Source organism: Aotus nancymaae, unplaced genomic scaffold (assembly GCF_030222135.1).
Source record: "Aotus nancymaae isolate 86718 unplaced genomic scaffold, 86718_ANA_hifiasm-v0.15.2.pri h1tg000016l, whole genome shotgun sequence".
Classification (NCBI taxonomy): Eukaryota; Metazoa; Chordata; class Mammalia; order Primates; family Aotidae; genus Aotus; species Aotus nancymaae.
Genome location: NW_026988428.1, coordinates 41,335,030 through 41,352,746, shown reverse-complemented (window position 1 = coordinate 41,352,746; position 17,717 = coordinate 41,335,030). Strand labels below are relative to the sequence as shown.

At 57.7% G+C, this 17,717-nt stretch overlaps 1 protein-coding gene across 1 annotated transcript; it reads left to right on the top strand.

Annotated features, from left to right (window-relative positions):
• The first annotated feature begins 1,161 nt into the window (after window positions 1-1,161).
• AGAP2 (ArfGAP with GTPase domain, ankyrin repeat and PH domain 2) lies at window positions 1,162-16,581 on the top strand. Its single transcript, XM_064376791.1, has 20 exons — window positions 1,162-6,053; window positions 7,701-7,759; window positions 8,455-8,542; window positions 8,740-8,825; window positions 8,971-9,118; window positions 10,111-10,245; window positions 10,576-10,685; window positions 11,117-11,275; window positions 11,428-11,514; window positions 11,598-11,702; window positions 12,110-12,272; window positions 12,447-12,566; window positions 13,269-13,397; window positions 14,292-14,351; window positions 14,583-14,731; window positions 14,890-14,980; window positions 15,093-15,315; window positions 15,448-15,832; window positions 15,881-16,117; window positions 16,462-16,581. Exons 1-20 carry the CDS (start codon window positions 4,886-4,888, stop codon window positions 16,579-16,581), a joined length of 3,822 nt encoding a protein of 1,273 aa, XP_064232861.1. The 5' UTR covers window positions 1,162-4,885.
• Window positions 16,582-17,717: the final 1,136 nt, after the last annotated feature.

The window sequence follows — 17,717 nt, the reverse complement described above, 5'->3', positions numbered from 1 at the left end:
AACATGGAGCATGATAGTTTTTATCTGGTTATAGGTTACTTTCCTCCTTCATAACTCATTTTCCCCATAATCACTTGGCCTATTTATTTATTTTTGAGATGGAGTCTTGCTTGCCCTGTCCCCCAGGCTGGAGTGCAGTGGCCTGATCCTGGCTCATTGCCATCTCCACTTCCTGGGTTCAAGTGATTCTCCTGCCTCAGCCTCCCGAGTAGCAGAGACTACAGGTGCCTGCCACCATGCCTGGCTAATTTTTCTAGTTTTTCTTTCTTTCTTTTTTTTTTTTTAGGAGAGACGGAGTTTTGCCATGTTGCCCAGGCCAGTCTCAATCTCCTGACCTCAAGTGATCTGCCTGCCTCGGCCTCCCAAGGTGTTGGGATTACAGGCATGAGCCACCACACCTGGCCTCACTTGGCCCTTTTAAACAGGAGGTGACCTCAGTGGATAGCTGACTGGAGAAGAAGGGTTACATTGCAAAATATAAGGAATCAAGGCTCATTGGGATGTGTAGAGGGTGATGGGTACAAGTGTATACTAGAATTCAGGGCTGTGAGGGTAACAGAACAAGTGTGCATGAATGCCTGTGAGAGTCTGAAATCTGCAGGTCACCAAGAGTTTAGGATTGCACCTGGGTCCTAGCTTGCCATATTTTCCCAGGACGAAACATCCATCTTAATTAGCCACCTCCCACAAGAGGCCCTGGGATGCTGTTAAGATCTCTCCATCCACCTGGCTGCAAAATCATAGCAGGGGCTGGCTGGCAGGGCTGATGGGCCAACACTAGAGGGGGTGGGAGGTGCAGGAGGTAGTGCTGTCCCAGGCTGTGGGTTTGAAACTCACCAGTCAGGAAGTGAGGTCGACAGACGGAAGGGCGGGCAGGGGCGGGGAGTTCTGGGCACAGCAGAAGGGGCCTTCTGAGGTTTGGGGGCTGCAGGGCCATGGGCCTCAGCGCCAGAGGTGGTTGTTAGCCTGGCAAGACCGGTCTGGGCAACATGCATGCCCAGAGGCAGTTGGTTGTAGCCGCAGTGAGAGCAGAAGTCAGACGACATGAGGTGGCCAAGCAGGCTCTAAACCGCCTCAGGAAGCTGGCAGAGAGGGTGGACGACCCTGAACTTCAGGACAGCATCCAGGCCTCATTGGACAGTGTTCGAGGTAAGAGAAGGATCAGCCCCCAGCTTGGGTGTATCGGGGACAAGCAGGGGGATAGAAGGGTTAGCTGTATCATATATCACTTCCCAGTTAGCTACTTCCTAGTCCCCAAGATGGAGCTGGACTCTGGGGAAGAATACATTTAGGGAGGATGGAAAAAGACAGGGGTGGTTATCATTCTTTCTCTTTCCCTGCTCTGATCCTTCTCCCAGGAGATCAAAAACGCAGGTCCCTGTTGAGCTGACCTTCTTGGCAATGAAGAACTATGTGAGCATGGGGAAGATAGGCTGTGACAGACTCATGGTAGACTTGGTCCCTGCCTGGGGAGTCCAGAGCAGGAAGCAGTCTGGGGCAGCAGATTCTGGGACTGGATAATGAGTTCATTCCCAGGACCCACTAAGGATCAGTGACCTCTTGTTCTCCAGCTGTAGAGAGAAACACTTGCACACACACACACGCACACACACGTACACACACACACACACACACGCATTGAAGTACACCATGCAGAGAATCTCATGCTCCCAAGCGAATATTAACTCTCGCACACCATGCTCTGCAGAGCTAAAGTGCAGAGACATCTCCAGAACTCTTCTTGGTCCCCTTTCCTCCCTTTGCTCTTGTTCCTGTCTTCCCCCCACACACCTTCCGCTCTACCTCCTTAGTGCCATTAGAGCAAGTGATGACAACACAGGGAGGAAGTGCTGCCATGGCAACACCATCCGCCACATCCTCCTGCCCACCCAGCCTTCAATCCTGTGGTGGAGGCCTGGCAGGAACAGCTTCTCTCCATCCACAAGGCCCTGCCACTGAGGAACTGGTGGAATTGGAGGTTGTTTCCAGGTTGCTCTCATTTCATTCACCACTGATGCAGCAAAGAGCTAACAAAAGCAGCCTTCCTTGCTCATGAAAGGTATCTGGTGGAAGTGCTTCCTCCATCATATCATGATCTCTTCCAGCCACTTCAGTCCTCTCCATTGTTAGCTGCCTTCCTAGGGTGGGGGTGGGGGTCAAGAGATCATTCTTTCCCTCAAGGGCACCTCCTGCCAGACCTCTCTGTTGGTATACCAGAGCATAACTTGGGGAAGGAACGGTTTGCTTTGGATGCCTAGTGGGACCGGCTGATGATCCCCTTCCCATTGTTCTTCGGAGGCTAGTGCCCTCTCACCTCCTGTCCCACACTCTGCCAGGAACTACACCTGAAGCCTTCCCTGACAGCCTTAGTGTTTGGAAAGGCAGACCAAGTGGGAGTGGCCCATGGGGCCTCCTAGGGAGGAACTCTAAGCCCCACCCCTGCCAAAAATAATAATGATAATAATGATAAAGGAGAAAAGCAGTTTAGGCCAGGCAGAAAAGCTCTGCTTAGCTCTGGAGAAGGAGGGGGCGAGGAGGGGTGGAGGCTGAAATCCCTGAGAAGGCTCACTCCTCCTGAGTGATTTGTTTTACTCCTTCTCTAAGAGTGAGTGTTCTGTTCCCATTGAACATGAGGAAAACTGAGGCCATCAAAGGAGGGAAGTTTAAGCCAAAGCCATCAATTCTTCACCCTCTCCATCAAAAAAGACTACTTTTTAAGAGCGAAACTCCGTCTCAAAAAAAAAAAGACTACTTTTTTTTGATGGAGAGGTCTCCTGTCCTGGGGATGGTGTCATCCTGGTTCTGTAGGGAGTGAGAGAGAAGCTGCTGAACCCCAGGACAAAATTTTGGAGGGACTGGGTACAGGCATCTGGGAGAACAAAGGGCTCCTGGCATCCTGCCTCAGCTCCCCCACCCTCAGCCCCCCACCAGGCCGAGCACGCAGCGGGCTCCTGCCTCCAAGAGCCGCCCACGGCAGCACTTATTATAGTCTCGGCTGCGTCAGGAGGGTGGGACGCCAAATCAGGGGACCGCTGTGACTCCCCAAGTCCCAGGAAGGGGTCTCCAAGGCTGCAGGGAGACTTTCCTTCTCCCATCTTACCCCATCCCCAAGGGGTCTCAGCCTCTTTTCCACTTTGGCCTAACCACTTCAGGATTCTCATGTGGCTGGAGGATAGAAAGCCTTGAACTCCAAGACCCCTAGAGAAGTGGGGGACACTGAGCAGACGATTTCCATTCACTCTGCTTGCCTCCTCTTTAACCTCCAAAAGAATCCCACTCAGCAAACCTCAGGAGACTGAAAGGGAGCCCTGAAGAGACCGGCTCCCACTCCCTCAACTGAAGGGTCCTTGTATTTGGGGAGTGAAATCCCCCACCCGTGGGTAACCAGGTGTGAGGGCAATGCCTTCACTAACTCAGCATCCCCCGTTGGTCCCCCACCCACCATACACATGGATCCCTCTCTGTTTCTGCACGCCGTTTCTGAGGCACTCTTGGAGCTATGGTTGCTATGGAGACTGGATGCATTTTGGCATGGGGGGTTATCAGTCCAAGACACATTCCTTCTCCCTCCTCCTAGAGCTAGAGCCTTTGACTTACCCTGTGACCTGGACTCCTCGAGCACTCAGATCTCTCCCCTCTCTCCTACCCGGCTAAGTTCCATGTTTGTCCCTATCCCTGGGGAACATTTTCCAAGTTCACTTTGGGACAGTCTAGCTCAAGTCTTGGCCCCGTCAAAGTATTAAGTGTGGGGGTGTGAGTGGGAAAGGGAGCTAGGTCATGAGAAAGGGAAGGCATCCAGGTACCTGGGGAAGATGAGATCCTGGGGGAAGGGATTTCAGGGGCCCCCTGCTTTCCCACTTCAGCTTCCCCAGAATTGGCAGTGACCCTGGGTTTGCTCTGTTCACCGCGGCCTGTCCACTCAATAGATCGATTTTCACATTATCCCTAAATGCCACACCTCACAGTCGCGCTTCCTAACCTTGGTGTGCTAGAGGAGGGGGCTAGGTTGTTGGAGGAGGTGAGTCCAAGTCCCAGGAAATCCAGCCCAGGATTTGGGAGAGAAATCCAGTCCTGGATTTTGCACCGCCCTCGCAGACCTCGGTGCTGGTGGAGAGAAGGTGGGGGGGAGATAGGGTGGGGGGGCCTGAGGGCCGCCTCCTCCTCAATGTGAGGGGAGCGCCCGGACACAGCGCGCATCCGGACCGAGCCGAGACCGGGCGAGGCCCCCGGACTCTTCGCCCGGATCTCACGCCCCTCCCCTCCCAGACCCCAGACCCTTGGGTTCCCATCCACCTCCTGTTCCCTCTTTCCTCCCCCGCCACCTCCTGTATCTTCATCCCCAGCATCCTCCCCGCGCCCCTGCGAATCCCTCGCACGGCCAGCCCCACTAGCTTCCCACCCTCCTCAAGACCCTCTCTCCGACCGCATCCGCGGCCCCTGTCCCTTGAGTCCCAGTTCCCCGCCCCTGCCTCCCCCGCACTGGTTCTTCTTTTCCCCTAGCCTCCGATTCCCTTTCCTGCCCCCTTTTCCTCTCTCTCCCCCATTTGCCCCCACTACTGTCCTCCCCGCCCTCCCCCACCCACCTCAGCGCCCCCACCCAGGCCGGGGTGGACGGTCCGGCGCGCCTCCCTGGAGCAGCACCAAGGTCCCGGGGCTCCAAGAGGGTGGGGGCGCAGGGCGGGGAGCATGGGGAGGGGGCGCCCCATGTGATGGGAGGGGGGCGCAAGCGGAGGCGGCGGAGGCGGCGGCGACAGCGGAGCCGGGCCGGGGGCTCAGCGGGGTCCGGGGGCTGGGGGCAGCGAGCAGGGCGGCCCCATGGCTGGGCCCCCCTGAGGCAGTCCGGGGGAGTCCCCTCCCCTCCCCAGCTCGGGGGTCTCCGGGCCCCATGAGCCGGGGCGCGGGCGCGCTTCAGCGCCGGACAACGACCTACCTCATCTCGCTGACCCTGGTCAAGCTCGAGTCGGTTCCTCCGCCGCCGCCTTCTCCGTCTGCGGCCGCGATCGGCGCTGCCAGTGCCAGAGGCTCCGAGACTGGGGATCCTGGTAGCCCCCGAGGCGCGGAAGAGCCGGGCAAGAAGCGGCACGAACGTCTCTTCCACCGGCAGGATGCGCTGTGGATCAGCACGAGCAGCGCGGGCACCGGGGGCGCGGAGCCCCCAACCCTGTCCCCGGCTCCGGCCAGTCCGGCCCGCCCAGTCTCCCCCGCTCCAGGCCGCCGCCTCTCCCTCTGGGCCGCCCCTCCCGGACCCCCGCTCTCCGGGGGGCTGAGCCCCGACCCCAAGCCTGGGGGCGCCCCCACCTCCTCCCGGCGCCCCCTACTCAGCAGCCCGAGCTGGGGCGGCCCGGAGCCCGAAGGCCGGGCGGGCGGCGGCGTCCCTGGCTCATCCTCTCCGCACCCTGGCACCGGCAGCCGGAGGCTCAAGGTGGCGCCTCCTCCGCCGGCTCCCAAGCCTTGCAAGACCGTGACCACGAGTGGAGCCAAAGCCGGCGGCGGCAAGGGCGCGGGTAGCCGCCTGTCATGGCCCGAAAGCGAGGGCAAGCCCAGGGTCAAGGGGTCAAAGAGCAGCGCCGGGACTGGAGCTTCTGTCTCTGCCGCCGCCACCGTCGTCGCCACCGGGGGAGGGGGCGCTACAGCTGCGACCTCTGGTGGGGTCGGGGCTGGGGCCGGAGCCCGAGGGAAGCTGTCCCCTCGGAAAGGCAAGAGTAAGACCTTGGACAACAGTGACTTGCATCCGGGACCGCCTGCCGGCTCTCCTCCTCCGCTAGCCCTCCCACCAACTCCGACTCCAGCAGCTGCTGTCACTGCCGCTTCCGCGCAGCCCTCCGGGCCTGCACCGCCAATCACTCTGGAGCCTCCAGCTCCCGGGCTGAAACGGGGCCGGGAGGGGGGCCGAGCATCTACTCGGGACCGCAAGATGCTCAAGTTTATCAGCGGCATCTTCACCAAGAGCACAGGAGGGCCTCCTGGCTCCGGGCCCCTTCCGGGACCCCCCAGCCTGTCTTCTGGCAGCGGGTCCAGGGAGCTGCTGGGAGCCGAGCTCCGCGCCTCCCCTAGTGAGTTGAGTCAGGGCTTGAGAACAGGGAGGGAAGGGTACCTGGAATGCTCAGCTTGAGGTGGAGGAGCGAGGTGTAGGAAACTAGGGAAGCTTTCCTCTGGGGTGGGCGGATGAACCAAGCTCACTCCTCTGCCAAGGACTGGGCAAAGAATAGGAGTCCTGAAGCGGGGTGAGTAGCTACATTGTGCGACATGAGAAATGACTTGATTTCAGAGGGACTCAGAGAATCTCAGAGCGTTCTGGGAAAATAATGCCCTTGGTCAGAGTGACTAGAAAATTGATCCCAGAGAAGTCCCAGTCCAGCGTCAGCTGGACTCTGGGAGCATGGAAACGGGGCTCTGCCGCGTTCAGAGGGACGTTGAAGGTGAGGAGGATGAGGAAGCCTCAGTTTCCCCCGAGCACTTGGGGCAGGTGGCGTGACAGTGACCTTGCAGGCAGTTTCTCGCCAGGGACCAGTCGTCCCCTGGGCTGAGAGCAGGCTAGTGATGTTTTCTGTGCAGTGAAGGCGGATTGGGCGGTACGCGAGTGCGCGGGGGCTGGAACGTGCAGAATATTTAAATGTGAAGTGAGAGGGGGCGGATAGGAAGCCTCACTTCCCCCACTGCGCACCCTCGCCCCAGAGCCGCGTTGAAACCCACCCGGGGCTGACCCTGGAGTGAGTCGGGGGGGGGGGGCGGAACTGCTGCAAAGGCAATCCGTACCCCGGGAGACTTGGGAGGCGGTACGGGGAAGGTAGTCTTTTTTTCCGTGGGCAGGGTGTCTATTATTTTTTTTTTCCTACTGGAGGAGATAGGCAGGAGACTCTTGGTTCGGCTCACACTCCCGGGAGAGGAGGCGGGTCCAGGGGCGGAGGCGGTCCCCGGGGTTTGGCTCTGGAACGGGTGGGAGCAGATGGCTCCGGATCCCAGAGTTCCCGCCGCAGCTGCGGCGCTCCGGGAACGTCCGGCCGATGTCAGGCACGGGGGCTGGACCGGGCGGGCGGAAGGAGCATCCTTTCCCCCAGGCCTGTGGCTTCTCTCGGCCAGGCGATGGAGCCCTTCCCCACAGTTGTTTTGGAGGGCGCTTGTGGGGAGGGTGCGGGAGATGGAGGCATAGGTAAATCCTAGCTCTTTCCCTTGGGCTGTGGGGAGGGGTCCAGGGGCCATGGTGCCTTTGACCTTGAAGAAGGGGAAGGAAAGCCCTCACCTCAGTTTCTCTCCCGTGGAATGGAGGCTGGGGAAGACACGCTCTCTTCTATGTTTCAGCACCTCCTCCCAGGGGCTGCCCTGGGAACCAGTAGGTCAGGGAGGAGCTCCTCGTCTATTCTTTTTCCAGAGGGAAGAACCTGTCACTGTCAGAGCCCTGGTCTCTCTGTCTGGGGCCAGGACCCGCGTTTGGGGATGTGTTTTAAGGGAGATGCCAACTCAAGTATTTTTGTCTTGCTAGCTACGTTGCTAAGCAACCACTGAGCGGCAGCAACAGCTGGGGGAGAGCGGCTGGGATGGGAGGCCTGGGGACCACTCTCAGACCTGTCTGTTCCACACACCTCTCCAGCGCAGGCAGGGTTCAGGGGGTTTGGAAAGCTGCAGAGGGAGGAAGGGTGGCTCAGTGTTGGGGGTCCTCCTGAGCCAGGAGCTTCCCTCTTACTGCCCTTCTCCCATTACAGAGGCCGTGGTCAATAGCCAGGAATGGACTTTGAGCCGCTCCATTCCTGAACTGCGTCTGGTAGGTAACCCAGTGTCCTTGCCTGTAGGGAAGGCTGACCTCCCACCCACTGCACTCTAGGCTCTCTCCCTTCACCTCTCCTTTTCTCTCTCTCTCTTTGAGAATAGGGAATCGTTTTCCAGTTCTCCTGAGAGTCTACCTCATAGCACCAACCTGGGGCTTGCTACTTCCTTCTCACAAGTTTTTCCTCTCTAGTCTTTACGTGGCCATCCCTTTTTCCCTGTTTGTTCATGGTCCTCCTCCAGGCTTCTCACTTCTGGCATCTGCCCTTTGGCCTTCGTGTTCTATTGCCTAAAATTGGGTAAAGTTTTCCAACTAGAGCTGGGACATGCTACACACACACACACACACACACACACACACACACACACACACCCCACATGTCTAGTATGTTTTCTAAACAACCCAACACACAAAAAAGCTGGTACTGAATTGCTGACATTCTTCAGCTTGAGCTCCACTTTGAGCTTGAGATCATTTCTGACCACACTCATGCCCTGGTCTGAGCAGCCAACTGCTCTGATCCCCCCACCTGCTCCGATCCTCCCAGCTGCTCTCTCTGGAATGACTGTCATCCAGGCCCTGTAGGGTCCTGCTTGGATGATTTATCTCTCTGGGTTTTCTGGAGTGTCCAGACCCAAGCATCCTGCCTTCTCTTATATCCCACAATTTCTGCTCCACAACCTTGCTCTCAGGGTGTGCTGGGTGACGCCAGGAGTGGGAAGTCATCGCTCATCCACCGATTCCTGACCGGTTCATACCAGGTGCTGGAGAAGACAGAGAGTGAGTTATCAAGAGCCACAGTAAGCTAACGATTGGGGTCAGGGATCCAGGAGTGAAATCAATGATTAGGCAGATATGGAGACCAGGGGGGAAGGATGAGGCCATAACAGCAAAAGGAGCATGGGGAGGTTTGTTGACTTGTGACCTATGACCCCTTTAACTTCTGACCTATGACCCCTTCCAACTCTTCTGGACAGGTGAGCAGTACAAGAAAGAGATGTTGGTGGATGGGCAGACACATCTGGTGCTAATCCGAGAGGAAGCTGGGGCACCTGATGCCAAGGTGAGGGTAGAGGTGGTGGGGGACAGGCTGGCTGGGGTCAGCAATGGCCAAGGGAGAGGGCTCTGGTTTCCCAGGTCTCCATCAGGATTGGGTCTAGAGAAGTAGACCTGTCTGACTTTTCATTTGCTCCCTCACTCCCCGCAAGTTCTCAGGCTGGGCAGATGCTGTGATCTTCGTCTTCAGCCTGGAGGATGAGAACAGTTTCCAGGCTGTGAGCCATCTCCATGGGCAGCTGAGTTCCCTTCGTGGGGAGGGACGAGGAGGCCTGGCCTTGGCACTGGTGGGGACGCAAGGTAAGGAGGGGTCAGGAAAGCACTGCTTTCAAGGGAGGCCCTGAGGAGGCTACTGGGATATTGCCCAATGTGGGTGAGAACTTAGTGAGGTGTGGATATGGCCACCTGGATTACAGAACCCTCTGGAGGGAGCCTGGTCTCCAAATAAGGGAGTCATGAAACCAAACAATAACTTCCCATGGTCTGAGCAGAGAAAAGGGGACCTCCAGAGAGAAAAGGACGGCTATAGTGGCCATCTCCTTGCTTCTCCTGAAATGTCACCTACCTTATGTTCTCACACTGCCATTTCCCAGTGCCACCACCATAGGACACAGAAAATCTCAAGTCCTAGTGTAACTAGGAAACCTTTTCCATCTTCCCTTTGCTAGAGCTGGGTCAGGATGACACCTTTTAAAGGAATTTACGTGAAAACACAAAGAAAATGATGATGAAACAAGAATGCATCTCAGAGAAGTGACTCAGAGACTCCCAGACTGCCAGGGCCAGGAAATGCTTTTCCAGCACTCCCCTGTGTCAAGCTGGTGGGACTTGCTCTGGAGGCTGGTTCTGCTGGTGCCTGCCTCCACCTGTTGCTTGCCTCCTGGTTTCTTGCTGCAGAGTGGGCAGTCCAGTCATGACCCATGGACACCCAACCTTTTCCTAGTTCACGAGCCAGGGTCCTCCCACTAGTTCAGGGTTTGATGAATTTGCAGGGCAGGGTGATTATCACTTGCGCCTGGGTCGGAAGCACCACTCAGCAGCTCTGGAGTATTCTTTGAGGATATACATACACAGAGATCACCCAGCCTATTCATGCACAGCTAGGTGTGTGAACTGGGCCCAGTACTCAGAAAGGGCTTATATATTCCCATTCTACCTGGTCACAGAAGAGATGATCTCTCACACCCCTTCCCCAGTGTGCCTAGCCTGAGGGCCCAGCACAAGGATAAGGGAACCATGAAAAGTGGAGGAGAGGTTCCTTGTTCAATTCTGCCTCTTTCCTTTCCCCTCAGACAGGATCAGTGCCTCCTCCCCTCGGGTGGTGGGAGATGCTCGTGCCAGAGCTCTGTGTGCAGACATGAAACGCTGTAGCTACTATGAGACTTGTGCCACCTATGGGCTCAATGTGGATCGGGTCTTCCAGGAGGGTGAGTGCGGTGATCTCCAGCATATGTGGGAAGCCAGGAGCAAGTGGCCTGGGATATTCTCGGAGGTCAGGCATCCAGGCCTCTCTCTGTGATTGATAGGAAATTAGCCTCTGTGGGAGGGAGGAGAGATCAGGGAGGTCAGAGGTTTGCTTAATAGTCATAAGGTCTTTCTGGGCTGGAGGAGCTGACAAGGCCACAGGTAGCATGGAGGCCACAGTGACAAGGAAGTTGGGGCCTGTGTTGCCTACTGGGGATTTCTCAAAGCTGGGCATGGAAGGGTGCTCTTGGGTGTCTGGCCTGTTCACATCTCCTTCCCCCAACTCTCCTCAGTGGCCCAGAAGGTGGTGACCTTGCGCAAACAGCAACAGCTTCTGGCTGCCTGCAAGTCCCTGCCCAGCTCCCCAAGCCACTCAGCTGCATCCACTCCAGTAGCTGGCCAGGTGAGTTGGGGTTTCAGAGTCTGCAGAGGGATTGGTAAGTTGCAGAGGGGCTGGGGATCCTAGGACAGGTACAGAGTACCCAAGGAGGTTCGGGGAGTGGGGAAACAGATGAAATGGCAGTGAAACTACTGGCAGAAAGTGCATTGGCCTGGAAATCAACCCAATTTGAGACGCCATTTGCAGTGTCCTTAAGCAACTCACCTAACCTCCCAAGGTTATCAGGACGATTGTATGACATAATACTTGCAGATAAACCTTCACAAAATTTAAAGCACTGTCAGTGTTAGTGAGGATTTTAAAAATTATTAATGACAATATAAATAAATGGTGAGGCGATCAAGGAACGTCTCAAATACCCCATAACTAGATGTGAGCGTAGCTTGGTGGGGTAGGGGCATCTCAGCTCTGCTGACTCTTTCATATACGCCCAGGCTAGTAACGGGGGCCACACGAGCGACTACTCTTCTTCCCTTCCGTCCTCGCCGAATGTTGGTCACCGGGAGCTCCGAGCCGAGGCAGCTGCAGTGGCTGGATTGAGCACCCCAGGGTCCCTGCACCGGGCAGCCAAACGCAGGACCAGCCTTTTTGCGGTATTGGACATGGACATGCCGACCCCCATCCTCCTGTCCCCCGAGACATACCCATCTTCCCTAGTCCCTGGACTCCTCTGTTGGGTCCTTCTTCATCTGTTCCCTGTCCTCCCATCAGCATATCCTCAAACTGATTCCAATAACCATTCCAGAATCGCCGGGGTAGTGACTCGGAGAAACGGAGCTTGGATAGTCGGGGCGAGACAACAGGGAGTGGGCGAGCCATCCCCATCAAGCAGGTGCGTGGTCCAGGGGCTGCGGCAGGCTAAGGGCAGCTGGTCTTAGTTGGTTTTTTCCCCACATGTGTCTTTCCGCACTCCAGAGCTTCCTGCTAAAACGAAGTGGCAACTCCTTGAACAAAGAATGGAAGAAGAAATATGTGACCCTGTCTAGTAATGGCTTCCTACTCTACCACCCCAGCATTAACGTGAGTGGCAGAGACTGGGCCACACTGGCCAGCTTTGGATTTCCCTCAAGCTCTACATGTCTGTGCCTCTGACAAAGCACTAACCTCGTTTCTAGGAAGTGCTAGTCCTGTTCACTTAAGTTTAGCAGGCATGTATTAAGAGCCCACCATGTGCCCATGGCAGGAAGGTAAGGGTAAATACATTGCCCCAGGAACTTGCAATTCCTGGGTGAGCACTTAGGAAGGGAATGCTTTCTGGAGGAGACACTGATGGGCCCAGTCTGATGGCCCATCCCCTAGAAGCTCATCCCAACCCATTTGCCTCCCAAAGCCCCCTCCCCAGTCCTTCTCTATTCAGTTCTATTGACTGCTTCCCAGCATACCAAGGACCCCAATCTTCCTACACTCTCGGCCCTGTACCCCTCCAGGATTACATCCATAGTACCCACGGCAAGGAGATGGACTTGCTGCGAACAACAGTCAAAGTCCCAGGCAAGCGGCCCCCGAGGGCCATCTCTGCCTTTGGCCCCTCAGCCAGCATCAATGGCCTGGTCAAGGACATGAGCACTGTCCAGATGGGTGAAGGCCCTGGTGAGTGGGGCTCATGACATAGGAGCAGGAAAGGGGACAGGGCTGAGGAAAAGAAGGGGTAGGAGGGAAGTGGGGGCTGGCACTGGGCAAATGGGAAACTTGGTGATAAAGAGGGACCATGTAAGGAATGGGGCCGGAAGACAGGCTCACTGAGGTTTCATCTTCTTCCGACAGAAGCCACTACTCCCACGCCAAGCCCCAGCCCCAGCCCCAGTTCCCTGCAGCCACCACCAGACCAGACATCCAAGCACCTGCTGAAGCCAGACCGGAATTTGGCCCGAGCCCTCAGCACGGGTCAGTGGGGATGACCTTCCATCCGCTGTCTTCCAGACCCAAATAGGATGGGGGTGGGAAATGAATTTGGGGTGAAGGCTTGGAGGCTGGAATAAATGCATGAGTGAGCACATGGCGCTCCACACGTGAACACCAAGCTCATTCACACCATGTCTATCATAATGGTTAAGACAAGTGGCCTCTAACTGCCTGAGCTTGAATCCTGCCTTGCCCAAGTTACTTGACCTCTCCATGCCTCAGTTTCCTCATCTGTAAAATGGAGATAATAGTTTCTACCTCAGAGGGTTGCTTTGAGGTTTAAACAAACTGAGAACATTGCCTAGCACATAGCCATGTTTGACATATTTGAAAAATATATATGTATATAGTATGCAAATAACATTGTAAACAAATGGTCCTCACAACAGCCTTGTCAGGTCAAGATTATTATCCCCATTTCAGAGATAAAGAAACTGAGGCTCAGAAGATTAAGTGCCTTGTTCAAGTTCTCAAGGCCAGTAAGTAGATCTGAGTCCAGGTCTGACTCCAAACCTCTCATCTGCCTGCCTCCCCAGGAATGCTCAAGGGGGAACTCCTGGAGAGGGACAGTTGAGGAGGGGTGCCCTACAATGCCAAAGCAAGTTCAGGGAAGGAGACAGGCTATTGAGAAATCAGGAAATCTGTGGAGGGGACAACCGAGGCAGCTGTGTCTTCCTCCCTAAGATTGTACCCCATCTGGAGACCTGAGCCCCCTGAGTCGGGAACCCCCTCCTTCTCCCATGGTGAAGAAGCAAAGGAGGAAAAAATTGACAACACCATCCAAGACTGAAGGCTCGGCTGGGCAGGCTGAAGGTGAGGCTCTGGCAGGCTCTTCCACTCCCACGCAGAACCCTCATCCCCAACATCAGTCCCCTGACCTAACTCCTGCAGCAGGAGAAGTGTCTGAGCTGAGTGCTTGACTACCATTACCACTGCACATAACTTGTGAAAGAGTGGATGACATCCCCCAGCCCCTGTCCTTCTTTCCTTGTTGCCCAGCCAATTCCTTTTTCCCTAGCCCCTGTTCTCAATGACACCCATGTCTGTGGCTCCTGCTCCTCTCCCTAAGGACCTTCTAGTTCCTATTCCTTCCCTCAACTCCACTTACCACCCCAGCCCTGGCACCCAGAAGCCCCCCAATCCCCAGTGACTCAGCCCCTGATCTCTGTGTTTCCCACCGACTCCCCAGATCCTGGATTCTGTGGTCACCCAGCCCCCTCTCCAGAGAACTTTCTATTGCCAAGTGCTCCCCAACAGCCCTTGACCATAGTGATCCCCATTCTTGACCCTCAGTGATTCCCCCTACTGCCACCAGCCCCAGGGCCTTCTCTTCTCAGCCCTGCGCCCCAGCTTCTGTCCCCTTCCCCCATGTTCACTCAAATCCTGACCCCCCTTCTCCTCCCAGAGAACCAGCTCCTCGCTGGTCCTGATAACCCATCCCCGCCACCCCTGCTCTCTGCCGGGTGCTCAGACCCAGGTTCCAGATCTGCCTACTCTCTTGGCTCTTGGCTTCCGCTCCACTCTGCCCCGGGGCCACTGACTTTAGTTCTGCTTTCTCTCCCCATCTGTCTGTCCTGCTTTGTCTCTGGCACCCTGTCACTATCTCTCTCCATCTCTCCATCTACCTTCCTTTTTCTCCTTTCTTGGTCTCTCTTTCTCTGTTTTGCTCTCCATTCTATCTCTATCTCCTTCGCTTCGGGAAACCAGCCAAGCGCAAAATGTGGAAACTAAAATCCTTTGGTAGTTTAAGAAATATTTATAAAGCAGGTAACAAGTGGGGAGCCGGGAGGGGTGCTCAGCTGGGGTGCAGAAGGGTGGGGGTGCCCCCACCTTCCCCTGCATGTGCTCGGGCTTCCTGCTGCCCCCACCCTTTGCTTCCCCTACCCCCACTACCCCACTCCCAGGGGCTCGGGATGGACATCAGGGAGGACGGGCTTGGGGAAGGGAACCCCGGCTTGAACTCTGTCTCTTAATGACCCCATCGCATCCCCCAACCAGAGGAAAACTTTGAGTTCCTGATCGTGTCCAGCACGGGTCAGACGTGGCACTTTGAGGCAGCTAGTTTTGAGGAGCGGGATGCCTGGGTCCAGGCCATCGAGAGTCAGATCCTAGCCAGTCTGCAATGCTGTGAAAGCAGCAAGGTCAAGGTAAGAGTTTGAGGTAGGGTGGAGGACTGGCCACAGGAGCTGACCCTGGTGCTGGCAGCGACACGGCCAAAGTCGTGTGGGAGGAGTGCAGAGGCGTCTGAGGAGAAGGGGGAGGGACTTGGAGGCAGAGACCCTGCCAACCCCAACACTCTCTGCAGCTGCGAACCGACAGCCAAAGCGAAGCCGTGGCCATCCAGGCGATCCGGAACGCCAAGGGGAATTCGATCTGCGTGGACTGCGGGGCCCCCAGTGAGTGCCAGGAGGCAGCGGAGGGGCTAGGGAATGTGGTTCACTGGAGGTGGTGAATGCTGGGGCGCCCGTGCTGCCCGGCTGGGAGCCGACCTCTACGCTCGGTCCGCAGACCCCACGTGGGCCAGCTTGAACTTGGGCGCGCTCATTTGCATCGAGTGTTCTGGCATCCACCGCAACCTGGGCACACACCTGTCCCGTGTCCGCTCGCTGGACTTGGACGACTGGCCGCGGGAGCTGACCCTGGTGCTGACGGCTATTGGCAACGACATAGCCAACCGCGTGTGGGAGAGCGACACGCGGGGCCGTGCCAAGCCCACGCGGGACTCTTCGCGGTAAGCGTGAGGGTACAGAGCCAGGGGAGGGTGGCTGAGGGTGTGCGAGCCTGAGAGGGTCCCCTGGGTAAGGGCAGAGGTTCTGGCTTGGGGGGTCCCTAGGGCCTTTCCCGTTGATCCCTCGTCTTGCAGGGAGGAGCGCGAGTCGTGGATTCGCGCCAAGTACGAGCAGCTGCTGTTCCTGGCGCCGCTGAGCACCACGGAGGAGCCGCTGGGCCGCCAGCTGTGGGCCGCCGTGCAGGCCCAGGACGTGGCTACTGTTCTCCTGCTTCTGGCCCATGCGCGACACGGGCCGCTCGACACCAGCGTAGAGGACCCGCAGCTGCGCTCCCCACTCCACCTGGCGGCCGAGCTCGCCCACGTCGTCATCACACAACTGCTGCTGTGGGTACGTGAGCTGCGGGGAGGAAGGGGATCTTTGAGGCTTCATCTTGGAAAACGCCTGGCGCGGGAAAGCCCGATCTTCCCAGGAACCCCGGAACTGGGCTTAGCCATCTTGGGGAGGCGGCGCGTGGATGTGGGCGCCCTGGGGACGCGCGGTCATGCGGCCGTTTCCGCCCTCTAGTACGGCGCGGACGTGGCGGCCCGTGACGCCCAGGGCCGCACGGCGCTGTTCTACGCCCGCCAGGCTGGAAGCCAGCTGTGCGCCGACATCCTTCTCCAGCACGGCTGCCCGGGTGAGGGCGGCAGCGCGGCCACCACGCCCAGCGCGGCCACCACGCCCAGCATCACCGCCACGCCCAGCCCCCGCCGCCGGAGCAGCGCCGCCAGCGTGGGCCGCGCCGACGCCCCAGTTGCGCTGGTATAGTTGCCCAGCGGGAGAGACACCCCCACCCCCACGCGGGCCGGGCACGACCACACCGGGCGGACCGCTGGACAGAGGCACCCACTCACCTCTCCGATCCGCACCCCGCCCCACGGGAGCACTTCCTACCCCCACGAGGGCACAGCCCCCACGCCTCCCAGAAGACACAAACTCACCTCCCTCTCCCCAACGAGGCATGGAGACCCCCGCTCAACACGCCCCCTCTCCACTGTTTCCACACTCGGATTGCTCTGGGTCTACCTGCTCGGGGTTCGCGGAAGGGGACGCCCTCCGCGGTACGGGCTCCTGGGCTCTTGGACATTCCCGCTTGTGCCCCCTAGGGGCGGGAAGAAGACCCGGTCACGCCGGAGCTCAACAATCCCAGGGCGGGAGCTCATACCCAGGCTGGCTCCTGGGGCGACGCCACGCCAGAGGGAGGGGTTAGTATGTGGGAGGGCTAGCCCTGGGACTTGGGGCCAATATGGAGACCTCACCCCTACCGTGCCGATCTCACTGCCCAGTGAGGGGGGCTAGAGCAGCGAGGGGCAGGACCCCTGCTGCCCATGGGGGTGGGGGGTTCCCAACCCTTTCCGTGAAAGGGACAGTGAGTAGTGGAAACCAGGACATCCCCCTACACCTACCCGTGGATGGAAGCTAGAGAGTCCTGGGGGAGCCAAGAGCCTGGGTTCCTCCCACTACTATCTTGGGAGGGAGAAGGGATGGAGCAGGAGCGGGCTGAGGGAGCTGGCGGGGCCTTGTAATTTATTGCTTTGTTCCCCAACATGGGGGTGGGGGCGGGCAGGGGCGTAGGGAGGGCATTTTGGGGTAGGGGAAGCCCAGGGTGGGTAGGGGGTGGGGTGGGGTGGGGGTGCTCTCGGGTTGTGAGTGTCTGTGACCGTGACTGCGTACCTGTGACTGTGCAGCGCCCGTGGTGATCTGGGGTAGGGGGCACCCCTACAGTGGGACCCCTCCCCCATTATTCTTTCTGTCCAGCCCCTCCCTCCCACTGGAGCAGCTCCAGAGCCATTCCTCACCCCTGTGACCTGTCGTAGCCAGGGCTAAGAGGATTCGAGGTGGCTGGGAGGGTAACCAGGCCCCCTGCCCCATCCCCACAAAGTGGGTGGTAGGACAGACTTACCTGGCCCAGCCCTGCCTCCCTCAGCCAACCCAGCCCTTGGGCTGTCTGTGTCAGTGGTTTCCGGTCTTTTTTTTTTTTTTTTTTTCTGGCTAAAATATTTTGCAAAGGACCAGGTAATTGGGGAGGGGAGACAGGTGGGGGCAAGGGGGGAATGCCCCCCCCATCTCCTTGGAGGCAGTGGTGTGAATCTTCTTCAACAGCAATTAAAGAGGAAGTGATTTTGTCTAGGGGGTGAGCTGCTGGTCTGTTCTTGAAGAGGCAGGTCAGGGCATGACCTTGGTCAAGGTGGGGAACCAGGGTGGGACAGGGACAGGCAGAGGTGCCTCCCACTGGGGCTGGTGGCAGGGCAGTACCCATGGGCTTGGAGGTGGTTCCATCATGTACAACAGTTCTTCGTTCATGTAGTTGAGGACATGGGCAGGTTGGAGTCAGTGGGTATCCTTGCAGCAGAGAAGTCAC